This window comes from Pinus tabuliformis, chromosome J, assembly GCF_031772625.1.
Source record: "Pinus tabuliformis cultivar Carrire ecotype Pingquan chromosome J, CPIR1, whole genome shotgun sequence".
In the NCBI taxonomy this organism is placed as follows: Eukaryota; Viridiplantae; Streptophyta; class Pinopsida; order Pinales; family Pinaceae; genus Pinus; species Pinus tabuliformis.
Window position 1 is genome coordinate 1,280,811,518 of NC_142295.1, and position 24,514 is coordinate 1,280,836,031.

The 24,514-nt window shown below is 38.4% G+C and overlaps 1 protein-coding gene across 1 annotated transcript in view; it reads left to right on the top strand.

The window, feature by feature from the left end:
- The window catches only part of LOC149231924 (uncharacterized), a 98,055-nt gene that overhangs the window by 23,653 nt on the left and 49,888 nt on the right, over positions 1–24,514 (top strand). The window contains exon 2 of the mRNA XM_089381789.1: positions 4,787–4,862. Coding sequence (XP_089237915.1) covers positions 4,787–4,862 — 76 coding nt within the window. The remainder of the gene's footprint in view (positions 1–4,786; positions 4,863–24,514) is intronic.

Genomic DNA, 24,514 nt, shown 5'->3' on the forward strand with positions numbered 1-24,514 from the left:
TATGTGATCCTCTATGTACGACAATATAAAGGCATCCATTGACTTTGATTAGGGCGGCTTAGAACCGCATATTAGTTCATGACTGCGTTCTCCATGAATGCACATAGGGTCTTACTGTGGCTTCATTAACTGTGTATAAAGGTTTCCATGGACAACGTAATGCTGTGCGTATTGCCTTCATTATAGTGTATGGACAGTGTAATGTTGTGCGTATATATAAATGAGGATTTCGGAGAGCGTATTATATGTCTACGTGCTACAGCATAAACCACGCTGCCAGATCTAGGGCTTGCGTGATATATATGTGTCTACGCATCTTTGCCTCCATCCTGACTGCGTTCCAATAAATATCTTCATTCCCCGTATTATATGATGACAGCGTTCCAAGTGCGTGGTCTCCACATGTTTCTTCAGAACGTATTTCAGCGTATATGAATATATATATGTGACATGACCTGTGCATTAGAGTTGTGACCGGCATATTAGCTTCAGCGTATACGTGACCTTCATTGACTGCGTGTAATTCTTTTTAGTTGTTCTATATACCAGACTGCGGCTGGGCTTCATATACGTTGGATCTCTTCGGCCCACTGATCTATGACTCTACTGCGGCTGTTCTTTGTTCCTATGAGACTGCGGCTTACTGCAGTTGTTCTTTGTTCCTTTGAGATCTAATAACATCTTCCAGGCATGGAAGTCATCACTTCCAGTCAGCTTGTCATTCTCCCTGAATTCAAGCTTAGAGGAATCCATTTCCTTCGATGATGATTGCTATAGATAGAGTTTGTCTTCACCTCAGCTCGGATACCATGTAAAGTTTTGTAGATGTTCTATGCTAAGAGCAATTTCACTTTTCTCACAGCAATCATACAAGTAGATAAGCAAAATGCAGATAGAACATATAAGCAGATCTTACAGAAGACAAATCAGAAACAAGAAAAATGTATGTGTTCGTTTCGGCGGTCAACAGGATGCTTCAACCAGCAAAGTCTCCTTTGGTCAGCCAGCCCAGCATGTGTCACAACAACCCTCCAACCAGTAGATGAGTCAACCCAAGTTGACCAAAGTCAACGCTGGTCAAACTTCTGCGAAACCCTAGCAGCAGAAACCCTAGCAGCAGAAAAATCCTCTTCGTCCTTCCCATGTGTGGCTGAAATTCGTCCTCCAGGTAGCTCGTACTTTTGGGATGAGAGAGGAAGATGTGAGTTGTGTTGTTTTTAAATTCTCTCCAACTTTTCCTGTATATATATCCATCAATGAGGGTGTGTGACACATCTGTTGGGCATGTGAGCCTACATTACAAAACTGGCTGACCTTGCACATATAATTTATTAAGAATAATAAATTCAAAATATAAGTTCTGCTCATTGGATTAAGACTATTTTTATATGGATTTTACACCTCTCAGAAAGAGGAATCCAACAAAAATATTAGCCTCTTAATCTGAGCATCAGAACATGGAGTTTGGACCTAGTTGTCCAAATTTAACAATCTCCTAAGACCTCCTCAAAGCTCTCTCCTCCTCAAGTCTCACATCTCGCCTTAAGACAATCTTCCTCTGTGCAGGAAGGTATATGCGGTAGGCTTTGTTGGTCTCGCTGTAACCCATCAGTATACCTCTCTCTGTTGTGGGTTCCAGCTTCGTCCTCTTCTCCTCAGGGACGTGTGAATATGTAAGGCACCCAAAAATCCTCATGTGCCAAACTTTCGGCTTCTTGTCGGTATATATCTCCTCAGGAGTCTTGTTCCCCAAGACTATATGTGGGCTCCGGTTCTACAAATAAACAACAGTGTTAATGACCTCGACCCACAAGAAGAAAGGTAAACTTTGATCATGTAGCATCGCTCTAGCTGCACCCACAATGGTCTCGTTCTTCCTCTCTGCTACCCCATTCTGCTGAGGGTTATAAGGCACCCCATCTTCCCTTATCCTGCTTTGCTCCACTAGAAGACCCCTTCTTGATCTTCTTTGTCCTCTTGCCCTTTGCCGCAAGAGAAACATTCTCCTCTTCACCTCCCCCACCACTCTTGCTGCCACTGCACATGCTTCTCCTGATCTCCTCCTGAAGGAAATCATCCCACATCCTCCTCCATCCAGGAAAATGCTCTCTAGCCACCAAGCTGTGGATAAAACTATCCCACTTCTCGGTGAACCCCTCTAAAGCAATGCGAACCAACTGTTCCTCTGGAATAGTCTCTCCAATAGCAATCAACTCATCTTTCACTTGTGAGACTCTGGTGAGGAAAGATGTAACATTATCAGTCTTGGTCATCTTGGTGTTGTGTAATTTTTGTCTCAACACCATCTTCTTGTTCTCATTAGAACTCTGGTGCAAAGAGACTAAGGACTCCCACATTTGATATGCATATGTCATTCCTGAAACATGAGGGAACAGATGATCCTTGATGGCATCTAGAAGGATCCTCTTTGCCTTCACATTTTTCTTAGTAAATTCTACCAATAGAGTTGGATCAGTGGGTGGTTGTACAACTGCTTGTACAATATCCCACACTTCCACCTCCTCCAGTAAAAGCATGATCCTCTCCTTCCATGGGCCAAAATTTTCAGCCCCCACCAATCTGTCCTCTACTCTCAACCTAGTAGCCATGACCCCACAACCAACCAAATGAAGCAAAACTGGAAGCTAGAACCACTCTCCCTCTGAACTGCTGAAATATTTGGGTTTCTGGCAAAGTTTCAAAGGTATGGTTCACTATTTGAAGACTTTGGTAGCTTGCTGCCCTCTTTATCAGCTGACTGAAAATGTAGATCTGAGCCTCAACTTGGCTCAACTAAGCTCTGATACCATGTAGAAAATTAATGATTTGCACCCCAACCCCAGTTTACAATTTTGCAAGTGTTTATTTGATCCAACCCACATGTTTTGTCATGCTGATATAATTTTCAGTATGCATTCATTGTAAACATTTAATGAGTGCTTCTACTATTTAACACATTTCCTATCAGCTGAAATTAAAGCTAAATTTAGGCAAGCATTTCAAGCATGAGAGACACTTATTTTTGGTAAAGGTGACCCCAGAAAAACCCCACAGCCTTTTGGAGAAAACGGTCTTCAAAGGATGATTTTATTGCTTGAGAAAATTAGTCTAAGTACATAAATTAATCACAGTACTTATCTCCTTCAGCTGAAGCATTTAATTCAATTTTTGGAAATTTGTGCCCACTGAAATATACAAATTTCATGCCCAGAAATGCTACCTTGATATCAGAGCCAAATCTGCCTCGAAAACATTGCAAACTCAGCTTTGAAATCTGTGCTGTAAATGCCTCGAAATTTGTGCCTGAAGGTGCCTTGGTTTCTATGCTAGAGGTGACTGCTGTCACTTGATTTTCGTGCCAAGAAACTGCCTTGAAATTTGGGCCCAAACAATGGAGGAACAGTCCTCGAATTCTGTGCACAGCAGCATTGAAATTTGTGCCTCTGCCCTTGATTTCTGTGCTGCTGCTTCCTCAAACTGCGTGCTGAGTGTCCCCTTGATTTCTGTGCTTTCCTCCTTGAAAATCATGCTTCTCAATGGCTGCTTCCTCCGAGAAATACGTCCTTCCTTTCTCTAGCTGCAAACCCTCCTTGATGAGCTCCTTTTCTCCTCTCCTCTTGCTCTCTCAGTAATCTCATGAGTGAATAATGAAGAATGAACTCTCCCTTTTCCTTTATTTCTTACAAAAGATTGAATCACTAAACTTAGGATTCAGTCGTTGAGATTTAATCTCGAAATCTCAAGATGTGTGGTTGAGATCACTTTTCCCAAATGACTCCCCTCATACATTGGCCCCATTACTTAAAAGCCTCCTAGTACCTTTTTCAAGTTGTATAGATTTTACTAATTTCTTTCTTTCTTTCATAAAGTCACTTTATAAAGTGCAAGTGACTTTAATATTAGAAAAATACATTTAGTACTTTACACATAAAGTCACTTTATAAAGTGCAAGTGACTTTAATATTAGAAAAGTACACTTAGGACTTTACACATAAAGTCACTTTATAAAGTGCAAGTGACTTTAATATTAGAAATGTACATGATACACCACTTTTAAGTATCTCTTCCATCCATGACATTAATATAACTCATAAATGTCACCAAGATAAAAGTCATTAATGTGTCTCCATCCATTACATTAATATAACTCATAAATGTCATGAAGATAAAAGTCATTAATGTGTCTACTAGGCTAAAAGGGACCTCTCCTTGGTATTATTTCTCAACATTTTTGTCAGATATACGTGGCTCACAATAAGAGAGTTTAGGTGATTGTGCTTAATCAATTATACGTTAGCATGTTAAACTACTGTTCATTGTTCAAATTGAATTTGATGCATGCTTTTTCTTTTCGAAAGAATTTTTTGAGGAATATTTATTTGCATAAGATTCATTTAAATGTAGACATAAACTATTGGAGGGATGCATATTACTTTTTCTAAAGTGAATATGTAGAAACAATGGTTGAGTAGGGTCACTGGTGTGGCCTCCATGGGCTAGGGGTATGAGTGTGACAGAAACAATTGAAGGTGTTGTAGAGGTCACAATGTGCAATACAGATCAGGTAAGGATAGTCGTGAAAGATATAACAAGATAGAGATCAATTCAATGGAAATTACAATGATGATTTAGGCATAAAAGTGTAATGCCAGTAGCAAGACAAGAATGCTTCCCAGGGTCAAGAACAAGAGTGATTCTCAATATTGTTTTATGTTGTTTTGGGTCTTTATACTGACCTTATTGTTATTTTATTTGAAAAATTGACTTGCCATGTGCACCTTTCCAGGATGGAGCATAAAGAGGACAAGGTTACGTTGGCTTCAATTGGCTTTGGATTATTTACGATTTGACGATGTTGAACAGTAAGTGTGTTTAGTTGTTTCCTTATTTCTAGTTGATTCATAATATGCAATATATTTTGCATTTACTATACATAAATTCAACTTAAGTATTCATATGAAATTTAACAATACTAAGAAATTTCTTTAGGAAACCAATATTAAAACACATGGATTGATTTGCCAAGCATGCTAGATGGCTAGATTTATGGTGGTTCTTTGCATTATTGTATATCTGGGATCTTTTTAATCTTTTCTGAGAAGGGTGTTTTACATTGTTATAATACACATGCTTATTTATTGTTATCTGTTATGTTGGAAAGCCAGTGATAGATTTTATGAGCTTCTTCATTTCGACTGACGCAACTTATAAACGCATTCATTTGTTCTCTTGAAATGGCGGATGAAATAAGAGAGCAGCAGGGGTGGGGTTCATGTTTAATGGGGCACACACGGTTAGATTCAGCTGGGCACAGTTAGATTTAGAATTTTTTTTTTTTTTTGGTTTGGTTTTATTATTGTCTTTTTTTTTTTCTTCTTTAAACTGTGGGTGAGGCCAAGGGATGGTCGAACTGTACCCTAATTGTTCCCTTTTTTTTGTGAGGGGCGGATTGGGAACAGAGTAGAAGTCCCTTCATACCCATTGACATCTCTGGAATTTTCCCAGGCCATTTCTATGTCCCCAGAACTCTGGATTGCAGGGAACAAGGTTTTTTATTTTGGGGATTGGTGGGGTGGGGCATAGATATTTACCCTTTGAAGACCATTCACAACACAAAACTCATTATATGACACTGCATTATCTCTGAAATCGGTCCAGTAGGGACCTGGAATATGCTGGAAGGAGAACTTCAGCTCTTTCTTTCAGAGCAACTAAAGTACAAGGTTCAATCTCCAATCCCTCCTCTGTGAAGGTGGCTACCTGCACATTCAATTCCTGTATACATGGGAGATTTTCTTTTTTGATGAAAATCTTTTCCAACTACTTTAGCTTGGTGGCACCACAAATTAATGAGCTGGGACCATGCGAGCTTCGGCTATATACGAATGGCAAAATGTCGCAGCTGCTGACAATGTGAGTTTTAGTTGCTTGTGGTCATACTGTATCTAATATCCAGTCTTGCTGCTGACCATGTGAGTTTTAGTTGCATGGGACGTTTGATGATAGTCATACTGTATCTGATTTCCAGTCTTTCTAGGTATTCAGTGGTAAAGGATGATTCCCTTCTTACCAGTAGAGTCTGAGTAGGATGGTTTTACATTGCATTGCCTTCCAACATCTCTTATTTTATCTATATATCCATCTTTATATCTTGAGAACAAATTGGTTGATTGGAGAGTCACCAGATGGACAATGTGTATGTGTGTGGATCTGATGATTGAAAGCTTGCTTAGAAGTAAATGACTATTAAGAACAGAAGAGAAAACAATTGTCCACTTACTTCCCCAGCTATCCCTGATTGTAACTTCAGAATGCTGTAAATTTGTAATGATTAATCATTTTATATAATAGTTGTGAAGAAAGAAAACCTGTAGGTGAGCTGAACTGCTGCAGACTGTCTCTCTTTCAGGAGAATTTGGTGTGTTACTAATTCTGTGAATTGATGAAATCCATTTTCCATTTACTTGTTTAATGCATGCTGTGGCTCCTATCAATTATTTTCTGTTTATAGTTATTTTCTGAATGTACAACCAATATGAATACAAAGTGGGAATGTCAACACAACTCCTAGAAAATACCGAAAATAGTACAAAGAAAGAAACCAACCATAACATTAGAACATATGTGTAAACCATGACAAAGGTACTGTGATACAAAACATCAAGTGAGTTTTTCTAAAACTGGAAAGGTCGACAACCCAACCCAAGAACCTGTCAAGAGAGAGAAAGTGAGAGAGGGAGATCAGACAATGAGGCTGATGATGTCAAGGTCTCCTGAGCCTGATGGGTGAGGGTGAGGGGGGCGAACTAGGCATTGACTTGTTGTTGGAGTCTTTTGGAACCATCGAGGAGCCCAGCTGCACGATCTATGGGATGGGGGGGATGTATGAGTGAGGGACACTCCTAACATCCAAGGTCAAAAGAAGGAAACTCTGGATGGATCTGTGGTTGCTCCTCTGGATTAGAGCTCACGAACTAGGCATTGAGTTGTTGTTGGAGTCTTTTGGAACCATCGAGGAGCCCAGCTGCAAGATCCATGGGATGGGGGGGGATGTATGAGTTAGGGATACTCCTAACATCCAAGGTCAAAAGAAGGAAACTCCAGATGGATCTGTGGTTGCTCCTCTGGATTAGAGCTCAGGATTATACCAAAATTGTTAGAATTTACCCGAACCCAACACCTGGTATTTAATTCCTAGCAATTAATTACTGAAGAAATACATGGTTAAGTTCCTAACACATAAAAATTCAGCGAAAGCAAAGTACGATTTGAATCACATAATCATCAATAGATTTGTGCCCAACAAATCAATTATTCATTAATTAAAATCAGAACTTACTTGGGCTCCTATATTGGGATAATGGGCTAACTGAGAAAATACAGATTACAAAACTCTGGGTTTGATCCAGTAGATCTGCTCACTCTTGCAGATCTGGATTTCTGACCCCTCTTCACTCTCTCAGAGACTCAGACCCATCACATGCTCACTGAGATACTTCTCTCAACCTTGTGCTGCTGTTATGTCTTTGCCCTAACCATTAGGCTCAGTTTTTAACTTTTCTAAGCTAAGATCAACTACCAAAATTAGCTTGTCAAGTTAATTGAAGATAAGTTAGCTAATTTTAGTTAACTTTCTTATCTTTAGCTTTCTTTACTTTAACTCAAGTATTAGTTATAAATTTAGCTTGCATTACATGCATGTCTATGCCAGTCACATTCTACTCATTCGCATGCATGCATGATTGCATTCAACATGCAAACATCGCATGTAGCATACAACTCACATGCATGGCTTGCATGTTGCATGAATGAACATGCAAAATCCGCATGTTGGATGCAAGCTCGTAAGAGGTAAAACAAGGCCCTTCTAGTCAAGACAAACGACTAGAAGTACTTGCTCGAGCTACAAAAATCAACACCTTCTCATAGCAATGGAGGTACTTTTGGAAGAATCTCCTCCACCTGGGTCTGTCTCCAACACCACATCATCCGCTGCTCTTTGCGAACTAGAAAAATTCTCTGCTACCTGCTTCAGAATATAAACTGAAGACCTTTTCATTGCAAACTTGTTCCTAGGATCTTTGTAACACCCCTATGTTCTACTTTTTAGACATTGACTATTTTTAGACTTTTGAACTGTTATTGGATTGAATGGCTATGGAGGCTAGAATGGGATTATGTGATGATGAAATATTTTATTATTAATAGAGATAATAAATAAATTGTTTGGAATATTCAGGAAAGAGCACTAGAGTTTTGAAGACTTCTTGCCAACTTATGACGAGTTGTTGGTGGTTAAAGTCCACATGTTGGACCTTCCCTAAAGTCTCCTAAAAATCCCTAGGAGAAAATAATCTAAAAATATTAACATAATGGGAAAGAAAGATTATGTTAATCACTTCGTTGGAGAGAAACCAAGTGGGTTAAAAGTGGAATAAAGCACAACGATATAGAAATGTGTGCTTTAACGAAAAAGAAAAACTATTTTCGAAAAAAAACTAAAACAAAAAGTCCTAGGCAAAAGGCTGGCAGACATTAAAGTAGGATGCTGTTAAAAATCTGTTGGAAAGAAATTTATAAAATAAACCATCTAGGAACCAAAGAGGTTGTTGATCCCTGAAGGCAAGCTCTTAGCTTGGGGGGAAGCATTGGAGATAGTTCACGGTTGGGTGGAACGTGCTCTGTTCCTGAATATTCCCCAAGCATTTGGTTTACAGCTAGATGAAATTCTGTTCCTACTCTATGGTTAATACTGAGTTATTTATTGTTGTGTATTGATAGAATAGAAATGAGTGGTTATTGTTATGATTTGATTGAATAGAAAAGACTTTTGCAACGTGCATGGAGAACCTTACTGTATATATCTATGCTATTGCATTATTATATTAATTGGCTGTGCAGATGCATAAGAATATTCTAATGATCTAATAAGTTTTGCAGATATAATGATTTGTTTATCTAGAAGTTGTGATTTCCATATGCAGTTATCATCTGTACAAATAATAGATGAAATTATTAACCAAGGAACCGTAGATAAATGGTGTGCAGATGGAATGATATAAGCAATACTTGCATGCAAGTCTTGACCCCTGAATATGCCAATTGAAGTTGTTAGTAATATATATATATATATATTGACCATTAATTTCAATTGCATGCATGTACATTGTATACGTGATGGCTTAATGAAATACTCTTAGATATAAACCAATTGAAATACTAGAGGTTAAGAAATAGACAAATTATCTGTATGAGAACACATTCCTTGATTATATTCTTTTATCTGATGTAACCAACAAGTATGATTTAACAAGACCGGAATTATATTCAAGATTTATGAGTAAGACGTGGATAGAGATAGAAACTAAGTCCTTGTCATTAGAGAACCGAGAGATATTAAGTGGTTTCTATCCATACATGAATTATAAACTTTTGTTTGTAAGTCTATCTAGGGGTTTGATTATCCACAAAATATTAGAACCAAAATGTTCTGTTCTGGTTATGAAGGTGGCTAAGGCGAATTAAATCAAAATCTAATCTTACTGTAATCCTGAATATCAAGTATCAACGTATGATATGTTTGCAAGATTAAAAGTGTGATAACCATGATTGTATAGGGAGAGCAATTTGAAGGTAAACTGTAAGTTAGTAATAAAGGAATATTAATATGAACAACAGGAGATAAATAAACACTTAGTGAAAGTGAGACATCCCTTAATGAATATAAAGTAAGGGAGAATCAATGATTACTAAAATAATAAAAGTATGTTTACAGATACTATGCTTGCCTATTATTATACTTGAACTCACATGAAGGAGCTCGTAGTTTCTGGAGAAACTGTGTATTTGTGTAATGAACATGTTAGGGTCCTATAATTATAGGAAATCTGATGATTCAGATATTATTTGTTGCTCTCATGATGAAGATTTTGGCTTGCTGACTCGCTGTGCTTCCTCTCCATTTTGCGTCATCCTTTACTTAGCTTCTTGCTTTATCACCCACTTTCCTTGTTAATTCCTCTGAATATTACCCCAACATAAGCCGAATACCTGCTTTCAAATCATTAAGAATAGGTTTGTGTGACAAAAAGGTTATATATTGCAGAGCTTCTGGTTTTAAAGCCTTGGATTTTATTGAAATTTACATAAAAAATAAGCTTGAAAGCTTAGCTCCCGCTCCATCTCCATGCGACCTGCATTCACAAGACCTAAGCCTAGCACACCTAACACCAAGCACAAGTGGGTAGCCTTGGGCTTATTTTGTCGAAACACAATGTAACTATGAGCTTATATAAATAGTCATGAAGAATGTTCCCTTGTGAATGTGGGATAAATCCCATAAAGTAAAATATATATATATATATATATATAATCCCTCTTTTTACCCCTTACTTCACAAAACCCTATTAATATAAAGTTTTGGACTTTATATTAATTTCTCCCCGCAAGACTATACTACCTCTTCCCCTTGCAAAGTCAACGAATGGCCCATCCCGCACTAACAATTAAACCCCCTTCATTTTTATTTTTCCTCGAGATTCGTAGAAATAAATGAATGGTTAAAATTATGTTTCGCATCCCAACTTATCCAACACTTAACACTCAAAAAGTATGCGAGATAAGTTGTTTTCCCTGCCCGCCTTTTTGCTATGTGGCAGCCCCACGTTATATCGCATCCTCCAAAATAATACCACATACTACTTGCCCCCCATGCGAAAACCATTAACTGTTTTGGTTTTGAATCTTATAAATGTTACGAGAATATAGGGTGGATTAATTTCAAGTGAAATACAGAGATATGAGAATGCGGTAATATTTCAGAGCTATGGGTGAAACCATACTTGAGGTAAAATTATATAGCTACAAGCAATATGAGACTAAGGTTGTGGAATGAGATTCAAAGGTAAAATTGTTTTACAACGACACATGAAATAAAATTCACGGATGCCATGAATTTATCAGAGAAAATAAAAGAGAAAATTTCACATGAAATTAATGTACAAGTGAGCAAAGATAGCATTCATGTAAATGCATTTCACGATAGAAGATTAAGGTGAAATCGATTTACAGGCATGGTGAAATCAATTTACAGGTGTTAAATCATGTTGCAGGTGAAAGTAAAAGAGTAAAGTGAATACTCTTTCAACCATACAAATCAACACATGGTTTTGCAAAACTATCCAGGTAATCTACAAGGGTAAAAGGAATTTACATACAGATAAAATGAATTTATAGAGGAAGGAGTAATAGAAACAAAACTACACATGGTTTTGTGAATTCATGGAAAGAGAAAACAAAACCACGCATTGGAAACAATACATGGTTTTGTAGAAATTTAATTATAAATTTCATTTAAAATATTTTGGAAATATTATTCAAATATATATATTATTATATATTTTCCAAAATATTTTGTGACACTAATGGATGATAAAATAGCAGGGCAGTCACAGGATCAGCCATCAGTGAGGGAAGTCTTAGATTATCAAGTCAGAGGATCAACAAGTAGTTGAGTGAATTACTAAGAAAAAGAGAAATACATCTGCATATTTTGTGACACTAATGGATAAAACAACAGGGCAGTCATAGGATCAGCGATCAGTGAGGGAAGTCTAAGATTATCAAGTCAAAGGATCAACAAGCAGTTGAATGAATTACTAAGAAAAAGAGAGATACATCTGCATATGCTAGTTCATCTGCCAGCACAACCACAAATTTGGGTCCACATCCTACCTGCTCCCACTTCCACAACAACAACATTTGCACAACACATTCCACCAAAACTATTAATCTGCAACAGTTAGAGCTTTTTAGTTCATCTATAGTCTAAAAATGTCTTGTCTGTTAGACACTAACATTTATTTTAAACAATTTGCAAATTTTGTATAAATACTTCTGCTTTTGAAGTATTAGAGGTGGATTGTTTGAGATTAGAAATATTAGTGATCTGTTGGAGCATTGCATTTTTTTTTAAAGCACTGGAGCATCAATAGTAAGCAGACCATTCATAGGATTCTTGTGGCTTAAATACTGGTGATGTTTTTCTCATGTTAAAGTGTTTCACTGTCACCTCTTCATTGTAATCATCTAAATTCCAATTGCAAAAAAGAAATGTGATGAATAGGATTTACTTTTGAGTACCTTATTCTGGCTACTTTTGCAATCTGTATGTTTTCTATTGAAGGCCACACTAAAGAATTCTTGACTGCTCTTTAGTTCTGCCTGATTGACTGAATGCCACACTAAAGAATTCTTAATTGCTCTTTAGTTCTGCTGAAGGTTTTCATTGTTTTGCCATCATCCACTTATTATTCTGAAAGATCCAGTAAATATTCCTAACTTGCCCCGAGTTTACTCTGTGAAAAATTGATGCAACCATCCAGTTTACCTTTTGACTCCATTGCCCAATAGATGCTAATTAAATTGAATACAACCAGTCTTCCAAAACCCAAATCAAAATCAAAAACCCAAGTACAATCATAACTAGTCTAAGAATTTCAAGCAACAAAAATAAATTTTACATAGAGAGCCCTCTCTGGGATTGGAAGGGCTAGATTCCCATCCCGAAGTTGGTTTGATGTTACATTCTTGTGATTTGTCCTACAACCTTCAAATTACAGGGTGCTAACATAGTGGCGACTCCACTGGGGAAAGAACGTTTTATCTTCCTCAGAAAAGTGCATCAAAGTTCAGATCTGATTGTTGATGGTGAACAACGATTAGACACCAGAAGGTTGTACCTTTCACCTGGTGACTCCATTGTTCAAGATCTAGAGCTTCAAAGTTCAGAGCGATTCCATAACCAAAGAATCCATATTCCAAAGCATTAATGGTGATACAGGATGACAGGGTTTGTGGCAAACCTTTCATTTCATGAAATTTTAAATGAATTCAGGGATGAGTTATCAGAATTTCAGCTTGATGAAGATTTTTTAAGAGCTGTGTTTCTTATTTTCAAATCAAGAAAATTTTCTCCTGAAGTTAAAATATGTGTTCTTGAGTTAGTTGCTGAAAAATATGAAAATGGAATTAAACTTTTGCATTCTCAAATTCAGTCATATAATTTTCGAGATCCTAAAGAATTCTTGGAAAATCTTCCTTCTCCAAAGCAAGAGGAAATTGTACTACCTTTTGACTGGAAGATTGAGGATGATTATGCTTTCAAGTACAAGATTGAAGAAGTAGTTTCAGGGTTTAATATTGAGGATACAACTGATTAATTAGTCATTGAAGGCCTAGAAGCAAATATCATACATTATGCTTTTGTTGATCCTATAGCAGATTACATGGAGGTTCTTTTCAACTCAAGTTTTCAAACATGTTTTCTCTACAAGGACCAAATACGTCAGCAGTTGCCATTATATATCACAACTTTGATTATGTGGATCAAATTATACCTCTGAGTTTATTGACAATCAGTCAAGCAACCCATTTGTTTTCGCAGTTGCTTGACTGGCTTCATTGGCATTTCTGTATTATTTAAGTCAGCGTGATTTTCAACAATATAGGGTAGGTAGTAGGGTGCAAATAAGCTCAGGACTCTGAGCCTTTTTTTAGTTTCAAATCCAATTTTCTTCTCAACTTTCAGTTCAGTGTGTAGTTCAATGTTCAGTATGCAGAGTGGTTTTGATTTCAGTTTGAGAGTTGGCAGAACAGGTTGCAAATTTGGGAACAACCTGTTAGAGTCGGTCTAGTAGCCTTCCATCAACGATCAAAGCTCTTTGCATTTGCATAAGTAGGTGTCTCATCAGTGTCTTGCATTCCATTAGGCATGCCATAACCCTGATGGAGGAGCGGGTGTCTTTATTCCCCTCTTGGCACTGCTGGATCAAGTTGTTTCAGTCATTAAACTTTTTCAAGGTTACTTGTTTTGTCTTGAGGTCAAAATTTCTAGGTCTAGGGTTTAGGTCAAATTTGTCTTCAAGGTCATGTCTCTGAAGGTCAATAAGTGCCCAGCAAGCCAGAGGGATGCTTTTCAAAGTCTTTCTTCGAAAGATTCTATCTTGTGCAGCTAATTTTCACCTTGGATTTAAAAACCTTGTTTTTAAAGCCAAGGTCCTTTCACAAAATTTTGTAAAACTTGTAAAAATTCAAAATGATTCAAAGGACAACATACAACCCTGGCTCCCTTGCCAAGACCCCTCAGAAGCTATCCCTGCAAAAATTATCAAGGAAAAACATCAAATCAATCAATTTCAGGACAAAAGGAAACCAAAAAGACAACAACATTCAAAGTTTAAAAAGTGTCATGGAAAAACATTAGAAAGTGGGTTGTGACATGAAATTTATTCAAAGCCAGGCTATAAAGGCTCTATTTCCCTCCATCAAGCTCCATTGTGCATCCAAGTGATAGAGAAATCAGTTGCAAGAGCGTTTGAGTGAATTCGGTGAGTTTGGGAGGCGCGCGACCCGTTGAGACTGGCGCGCGACCAGTTGAAGGCGCGTGACCCGTCAGGGCACCTCCAGCAGTGTAAAAATTACACAGGCGCGACCCGTTGAGGGCGCGCGACCCGTTGGGCAGTGCGCGCGACCCATCAGGGTTTCCTCTACAGAAAATTACCAGCAAGCTGCCAAGCGACCACAAATTGTTCAAGCTTGTCCGGGAGGCCTTCAATCATATAAATTATGGTTTGCTAAAACTTGAGAAAATCATGATAATATTTTAAAAGCCTTCATTTGCAAGTAAAGACTCCATGTGCTTTTGCTTGAAAATATCAAAGTTGCCCAAATGCCCATCTATGTCACTATCCAGCTGAGTCTATCATCATTCATAGGGTTTTCATTATCATCTCAGTGTCTAATGAGTCATTTTACACCTTGTTCATGCTTCAGTTGCACCTAGGCAAGGTCATTTCCCTCTCCTAGGGTTTTGAAAGCTAATTTCTCTTGGACGGTCAAATCATCGGCAAAACTTGTATCCTGATGTTCATACGCCTTCCCCTATCCTTAAAGTACCTTATCAAACACTTCACATACCTTAGATCCGCCAAATTCCTCATTTTTGCACAAACTCTAGTTTCTAGCTACAACTTGGCAATTTTCTAGGTTTGGCATGTGTTTTGCCCTTTTGGACCCCTTCCCCTCGCTCAATCTCTGCGATTCCACTTTCCCCTGCTTCCTAACATCCCTCCCCACTCCCAAAAATTTCCCCAAGAATTTAGAAGCCCCCTATCCCCTTCATTTCGCTTCATTTCCACGAAATTCCTTGCTTCACACATCGGGATCAGTCTCACTCAAAAGCCGTTTTAGAGCAATCAAAAATGAATTTTGGAAAACTGAGAGAGGTTTTTGTCCACAACAGGCCAAGGAAGAAAAACCTCCTTCACTTTTTGCACAGGTGTCATGGTTTTAGAGAAATGTCAAAATTACAATCGCTAGATCCAAGGAGGTTGGCCAGGGCACTAAAACGACGGAAAAGGCCCGATCCACTCCAAATTTTGGCCAAAGCCTCTTTGACTGAGCATGGCACTAAATAGCTCAGCCACAACACAAATACCAAGAAATTTTGAACATTTTGGGTCAATTTTGGTTTTTTTCAGGCAATTTACAGGTTTTGTCCATTAACGGGTCTCACCCCCCGTGCGACCCTTCATCTTGGCAACTCCATTTTGCAAAAGCTCAGCATTTCCAGATTTGTCATGAGAAGTTACATATGCTCATCCATGGCCAAGAGATTTTATGAAGTTTTGGGCCTCCAGAAAGTCAAAAAACAAGCAAAAAATGACTTTCTGCCACATTTTTGAGACACAGAAAGCAGTCTTGGGAGATTGCAATTTTGGAGGGGCAAATGACCACCAAATTCAGAAATTCCAGTTGGGTTGGAAAGTAGACTCACAGACCTTTCCAACAAGCCTACTCTTGCTCAATTTGGCCACCTGGAAGTGCCCCAAAAGTGCCCTCAAAGGCGCGCGACCCGTCAGGCAGAGGCGCGCGACCTATCAGACAATTTTCTCAAAATTTCATTGTACAGCTCAGAAAAACGCAGATTTGACCATGTTTGACTTTTTGGAGTGGATTGTTATCCTCCTTGATGTAAATAATGTAATTTCTTGATACTTTTACACTTATGTATCTCTTCTAGAAGATTCATTCATGAAATAGGTGAAAATTAAATGAATGAATTGGTTTCCTAGCTTATAGAGGCAAGTTGTTTTGACTGCCTAGTTTTCAGTGCTTAGTTTAGAAGTGGTTGAAACAGCTCCTAGGATAGTGAGCTCGACCCCTAGAGGCAGGGAAAGATGTTAGATGATCTATATTATGTACTTTCTTGCTCATTTTCATGGTTGGACTCTTGAGGGAGAAACTATCATTGTATTATTCACTGTATCTCTGCAATTTTTGGCTAAGGAAAACCAGGGTTTTGCAGTCCTTTTTGGGATTCTTGTGGTTACATGTATTGATGGTGTGTTTCTCAATGTACTTGTAAGTGTGATATGTGAATCATTTCCTTTCTTTTCCTTCTGCACATTAAGCAAACGAAGTGTTAAAGTAAGAATTCATGACTGTCATGCTCTGCTTTTAAGTTTGTTTAATTTCAATGTTTTCTACTGTTTAAGGAGATTTCAAAGTTATTGTTTGCTCTCCTTAGCTCCTCACCTGTCATTCCTGACCATTCACCTCAATCAAAGGCATCAACAGTGTCTCCTACCTCGCCCCAAAGAACCCCCTGCAGAAACTGTGTCCAATCCCCGCACCCAAAATTGCCATCCCCTCAATTTGCCACCGAAAACCCTAAAAAACCCAAATCAACCTTTTTGATCAGTTTACTAGCCTAAAATCAGTGTTACCCTATTGGTCATCTCATCCATTGAAGATCTCACCGAGATAGACCGGAGAGAGCCCTCTCCCGCCCCGTAGGGCTAGCTACGAGGTGAAGTGGTTTGATGTTGCCTTGAGGTTTACCTTTCTCAGCCTGAGGTGAAATTTCAAGCGCTAACACAACCCAATGGAGAAGGCACTGATCTATAAACTCAGAGCTCTGCGGTTCATGGCACCTCCAAGGAGACTGCCATCCCCAAGCTGGAGCCAATGTTAGGGTCCTATAATTATAGGAAATCTGATGATTCATATATTATTTGTTGCTCTCATGATGAACCTTTTGGCTTGCTGACTCGCCCTGCTTCCTCTCCATTTTGCATCATCCTTTACTCAGCTTCTTGCTTTATCACCCACTTTCCTTGTTAATTCATCTGAATATTACCCCAGCATAAGTCGAATACATGTGTTCAAATCATTAAGAATAGGTTTGTGTGACAAAAAGGCTATATATTGCAGAGCTTTTGGTTTTAAAGCCTTGGATTTTATTGAAATTTGCATAAAAAATAAGCCTGAAAGCTTAGCTCTCGCTCCATCTCCATGCGACCTGCATTCACAATACCTAAGCCTAGCACACCTAACACCAAGCACAAGTGGGTAGCCTTGGGCTTATTTTGTCGAAACACAATGTAACTATGGGCTTATATAAACCATCATGAAGAATGTTCCCTTGTGAATGTGGGATAAATCCCATAAAGTAAAATATATATATATAATCCCTCTTTTTACCCCTTACTTCACAAAACCCTATTAATATAAAGTTTTGGACTTTATATTAATTTCTCCCCGCAAGCCTATACTACCTCTCCCCCCTGCAAAGTCAACCAATGGCCCACCCCGCACTAACAATTAAACCCCCTTCATTTTTATTTGCCTCGAGATTCGTAGAAATAAATGAAAGGTTAAAATTCTGTTTCGCATCCCAGCTCATCCAACACTTGACACTCAAAAAGTATGCGAGATTCGCTGTTTTCCCCGCCCTCCTTTTTGCTACGCAGCCCCACGTTATATCGCATCCTCCAAAATAATACCACATACTACTTGCCTCCCATGCGAAAACCATAAACTGTTTTTTTTTGAATCTTATAAATGTTACGAGAATATAGGGTGGATTAATTTCTAGTGAAATACAAAGATATAAAAATGCGGTAATATTTAAGAGCTACAGGTGAAACCATACTTGAGGTAAAATTATATAACTACAAGCAATATGAGACTAAGGTTGTGGAATGAGATTCAAAGGTAAAATGGTTTTACAACGACACATGAAATAAAATTCACGGATGCCATGAATTTATCAGAGAAAATAAAAGGGAAAATTTCACATGAAATTAATGTACAGGTGAGCAAAGATAACATTCATGTAAATGCATTTCACGATAGAAGATTAAGGTGAAATCGATTACAGGCATGGTGAAATCAATTTACAAGTGTAAAATCATGTTGCAGGTGAAAGTAAAAGAGTAAAGTGAGAATACTCTTCCAACCATACAAATCAACACATGGTTTTGCAAAACCATCCAGGTATTCTACAAGGGTAAAAGGAATTTACATACAGATAAAATGAATTTACAGAGGAAGGAGTAATAGAAACAAAACTACACATGGTTTTGTGAATTCATGGAAAGAGAAAACAAAACCACGGATTGGAAACAACACATGGTTTTGTAGAAATTTAATTATAAATTTCATTTAAAATATTTTGGAAATATTATTCAAATATATATATTATTATATATTTTCCAAAATATTTTGTGACACTAATGGATGATAAAACAACAGGGTAGTCACAGGATCAACCATCAGTGAGGGAAGTCTCAAATTATCAAGTCAGAGGATCAGCAAGCAGTTGAGTGAATTACTAAGAAAAAGAGAGATACATCTGCATCTGCTAGTTCATCTGCGAGCATAGCCACAAATTTGGGTCCACATCCGACCTGTTCCCACTTCCATAGTAACAACATTTGCACAACACATTCCACAAGAACTATTAATTTGCAGCAGTTACAACTTTTCAGTTCATCTATAGTCTAAAAATGTCCTGTCTGTTAGAGACAACATTTATTGTAAACAATTTGTAAATTTTGTATAAATACTTTTGCTTTTGAAGTACTTGAGGTGGATTGTTTGAGATCAGAAATATTAGTGATCCGTTGGAGCATTGTAAGCTTTTTTTAAAGCACTAGAGCATCAATACTAAACAAACCATTCATAGGATTCTTGTGGCTTAAATACTGGTGATGTTTTTCTTATGTTAAAGTGTTTCACTATCATCTCTTCACTGTAATCATCTAAATTCCAATTGCAAAACATAAATGTGATGAATAGGATTTACTTTTGAGTACCTTATTCTGGCTGCTTTTGCAATTTGTATGTTTTCTACTGAAGGCCACACTAAAGAATTCTTGACTGCTCTTTAGTTCTGCCTGATTGACTGAATGCCACACTAAAGAATTCTTAATTGCTCTTTAGTTCTGCTGAAGGTTTTCATTGTTCTGCCATCATCCACTTATTATTCTAAAAGATCCAGTAAATATTCCTAACTTGCCCTGAGTTTACTCTGTGAAAAATTGATGCAACCATCCAGTTTACCTTTTGACTCCATTGCCCAATAGATGCTAATTAAATTGAATACAATCAGTCTTCCAAAACCCAAATCAAAACCCAAAACCCAAGTACAATCATAACTAGTCTAAGATTTTCAAGCAACAAAAATAAATTTTACAGAGAGAGCCCTCTCTGGGATTGGAAGGGCTAGATTCCCATCCCAAAGTTGGTTTGATGTTACATTCTTGTGATTTGTCCTACAGTTTTCAAATTACAGGGTGCTAACCAAACATACAACAATGATATTGCTAATTGAGTACATTGATATATGTTAGGAGAACTTGTGTAGAAATAATACATATAAATAATCGAATACCAAATCAAGGAACTAAACAAGTCGACATGCTGGTAAGGCTTATTAGCCGTCGACTTTCCGAATAGTTATAGAGCAGAATGCAACTCTAAAGACAATCCCACTATAAAAGCGACAACTCATTCATAACAAATTTATATATGATTTCTGTTGAAATAAGAATGTACAGGAGGCACATACAATATGTCTTTATAACTATTGTTTAATGGTAACCATAAGTATTGCAAAACATAATAATCAGTCCCTTTATGAGACAATCCAAAAGAGTATATACACAAGAAGCATACATAGCGATAGTAAAAGGATACTCATATATAGCGATAGTAAAAGGGTACTCGTACATAGCGAAAATGAAATGAAATACACATTATGTATATATAAATTCAAATCCAACTGAAAGTTTATTCCAATATAAATGAGACCCAGGCCGTAACTTGAATAATAATGGAAAAATATTGGAGTCGTAACTAGCAGTACAACCCTCGTAGGCTAAGTACAGTAAGACTAATTAAATTTAAAGAAGCCTTGGGTAGGGTTTGAGAAATATAATTTGAAAATTCGCTAAGCCTTAGCTTAGGCATCCATAGGATGGAATTGGTAGAAAGTCGACCTATAGCACAACGAAGCAAAAGTCAAAGTGTTGAAAGAGAAAAAATTCTTACTCTAGTGAAAATTTTATCCTTTGCGCCTAGAACCATACCTGTAATCACAAGTATTGATTGAGTTAGAAATCCCCAGTGGTAAAGAAAGAAAGGGAAAATTACAGTATGCATATGAAGGAAGGAAATTATATGATACCTGCCATAAGCCAAGTTCGGCCGTCGCTCCAACCCTGTGTGCATCAGAGCGCATAAGGGTTAGTGTAGTTGTTATATGCATGTATTTGGAAAACAAGTTAAAGAGATTGGGCTGGGGTTTTAGTTAAAACCCCAAGTGCCAACTTAAAATCCAAAACACCAGAGAAGAATGAAAACTATCTCAACAGAGCGATCATAGCCATATGGGTGTTAACCCTTAATGAAAATCAAGAATCAAAGAGAATTCTAAGCTCTCCATCATATCATGTTTAAATGTATAGGATCCGTGGCTAACTAAAAGGGAAATCTTACAAAAACCCTCTCTTTACTCTCTACAGATTGAGTGAGTTGACAAAAGAAGATGAGTTACGAAGCAAGAAATTACTTGTGCTCTCACTGAAGCCAACATTTCGAGATAGCGTTCACTAAAATCTAGAATGAGACAAGGGTTTGTGAGAACCCAAATTAAAGTTACAATTGAAGATACAAAATGAAAATTTTTAACTAGCCTGGTACAAAGGTGAAATTTGTTGATTTGTGGTAGCATCGGATGTGCTCTAGCCATGAAAATTGGTGGAGAGGCTAAAGCATGTGAGATCTCCAAGACCCAGAAATGGTTTGGGTAAATTCCACCCGGTTAGAGAGATATTAAAATAATTAATATTTTTAATGGGGTTCCTAAGTCTAAACTTAGGAAAATTAAAATATTAATGGGTATTAATATAAAACTGGGTGAGAATGTTCTAAATGACATGGATCAAGCCAAATCTAATCTTAGCCGTTTATTAGAGACTTAATCTCGACTATTGAAGACTCAACAAGAAAAGTATAAGAAGAGGCTTGAGGGTCAGTTGGAGATACACCAAAATTGATCAGTCAGTTCGATTTTCTGGAGTGGAGTTTGCTGAGAAAATTCGAATAAGTGTTCTGAGTTGCAGCGAGGGGCAATGAGTACATAGCAGAGAGGCAGAGATAGTGCCAGAGGGCTAGCACAGTGACTGAGGAGGCTACGCAGAGGCAGCTAGAGATTGCGCAGAGGTTGAGGGGCCTGCGTGGGTGACACAGAGAGGTAGAGGGTTGACGTAGGGGGTTCCAGAGCTACGCAGAGGCTAGCAATGCTGACACAGAGCCTTGGAGAAGCGCCGAAAGGATTTTCGTGGGGCAGACTAGTGCTGAGAAGTTGAATATCTGCTTTCGAGAAGAGGTTTTACTGCAGTGTATAAATCTCTGTTGGGTGAGCCTGTTTGGCACCCTAGTTGTACTCAAGGAATCTACATAATAATAAAACCCTCAGAACTGCTGCACCAGTTTTCTCGCATTGGGTTTTTCTGGGGACGATTGTCCAAAATAAACGATGTCCCTTATGTGTTTGTCTATTATTTCAGTTGATGATCTGTATATGAGTTGAAGCCACATTTGTGTTTATTTTCAGTATTTATATGAATAAATAACTTGTTAAGGAATAAACAAGTAGGTAAAATAAACCAGATAATGCAGTAGGAATTTTTAACATGTCAAACTTAGAAATTTCAACAAAATTACCTCTATGGCATTATGCGAAACAAAAAAGCCAAACTCGAATTCAAAACCCTTCGTTTGCCAGGAACTTGCATCTCTTATCCGAAATCTACCATGGAAACACTAATGTTGCTAAGAACCTGCAAGCCATACAAATTAGTTAAGCACAGTTGTAGATTAGAAGCAGAAAGGGTAAGAAATACATAACATTTACCAAAAAATACCAGACATTATACCAATGCGTGTGAAAATTTCAAAACTGAAATCTTATTGCAGCAATTGGTATTATTTCTTCTAACTGATAAATTAATTATTCAATTTATTGCTACGACAACATTGAAATAAACACAATGCAACCTTCACAAATAAAATTGCGGAAAATAATTGTGTTGGAAACTGAGAAAATAGTAGCACACAATAAATTTGACACCGTTATTTTTGGACAAATGTCCCTGGAAAAACCTAGCTCGGGAATATCGGTGCAGTAGTGAGGGTTTTATTTATTATGCAGCAGTAAAAATCTGAGTACAATCTGGATGCACAAACTGGCAATCCACTAAAGGAGAAACAGGGCACAAAAATTAGTGAGACAAATTTTGTCTCACTCGATATTGGTCTAGCTCCGAAATTGACTTTGAATGGGCTCCACGAAACCCCTGCGTCACCCTTTGCATCAACCCTATGCAATCACTGGTACACTGCCTGGAACTGTGACTAATCAAGCCGTCTGCCCAATCCAACCTCTGAGAATGACTTGCTGGCCCCTTCCGGAAATATTTCAGCCTCCAGCAACTGAATCGACCCTCTATCTAGCCAAATCGAACTCTGCCTTTGAATCTCTTGCGTTGCCTCTGTGCAGCCTCACTGAGGAAACTTGACTCTCTTGTCGCTGACTCTTTGGATTTGGAAAATCTCCTATGGAATTACTGTCCCTGCCCCTCACTCACTACTTTGATCTCTGGCTATCCGACCACTGACTGTTGCCACTCTGGAAATCAATCTGCCAAGGAAATTGAACTTCGGGTGTTCTAGCGTGTCTTCTCCCAGTGCCCATTGACGACTTCTTATTATCCTTTGTTGGGACTCCAACGACCAAGATTAAATCTTAATCAAGGGCTAGGATCATCTTGAAGTTTATCCGTGTGAGTTTTTAGGCTAGTCTTCCCGTGACTTAAATAATTCAGATTAATTAACCATACTCCTTAAGTTTAGACTTAAGAAATATTTAAAAAATAGGTTAATAATCTAATTAAGTCATTTCTAGGTGGAATTTCCAGAAACGATTTATGGATCTTGGAGATCCCATGTATTCTAGCCTCTCCACCAAATTTCGTGGCTAGAACACATCCGATGCTACAAAAACTAACACTCCCTCTTAGCGAGGACTGTGTTCTCTCTAGTGCTGCACATTCTGCTGCAACACCCTGTCTCTGTATCACCTCCTATCACGCTGCTGATGTTTGGCCACCGTGACTGCCTACCACTGCCCACCAATCACTGCGCAACTCTGATGCTGCATTTGTGCTATTGCTGACCCTGCTGTACTACTGCCAACACTGCATCTGCACTGCAACTCCCTCTCATCTGTTGTTGCTGCAACTGAGAAACATCCAAAATATTGAATCAACTGTGTTCAGTATGATGCATCTGTAACTCGAGCCTCTGACAGCTACTAGCCTCTGCACTATCACTGAACAATCTGCGCTATTGCTGACTCTACATTGCGCTCTCGAGCATCTGACTGCAACTAGTCTGCAACTGTCATTTCAGAATCTCCTGACACTAATCCATCCTTCGGGCCCCTGTAGCCAGGTAATGATCCTTGAGGTGGACTCCTTAGTGGATCTTGCCCAAAATTGTAGCTCTCTGGGTCTACAACTCCAAAACACCCCCACCTCACTCCTGGAGGTATGGCTGCCATCATCGCGAAGTCTTCCTCCAACTTGGAGGACAACTTGTCGATCTCAGCTGACGCTGCTTGCTGGTCCTACTTCTCCGACTTGTCCTTCTTCCTATGAGGACATTGTGTGCTGTAGTGACTAACCTCGCCACATTTGAAGCACTTGACCTTTGACAGGTCCTTCTTCTTCCTTTGCTTCCCCCATCCCTGACTCAGACCCTTTGATGTGAGGGCCACATTCTCCTCCTCATTCACCACCTTCGATCCGTTGCTATCGCTGCCAATGATGGAGCTCTTTAACAGAGCTCGCCTCAACTCCTGCTGCTGCAGGTCAGTCCACATTCTGTCCCATCCTGGTAGCGTGTCTCTGCCCAATATACTCAGGAGGAAGAGTTGCCAATCCTCTGAGACACTGTTTAGTGCCAACTGTACTAGCTCTGATGGTTGAGGCACTTCCCTAACAGATGCAAGCTGGTCTCAAACCTCTTGAATCCTGGTGGGTGAGGGGTCTATACCTTCCCCCTTCTGCATCCTTATGCATCTCAACTTCTCCTCCAGGAACAT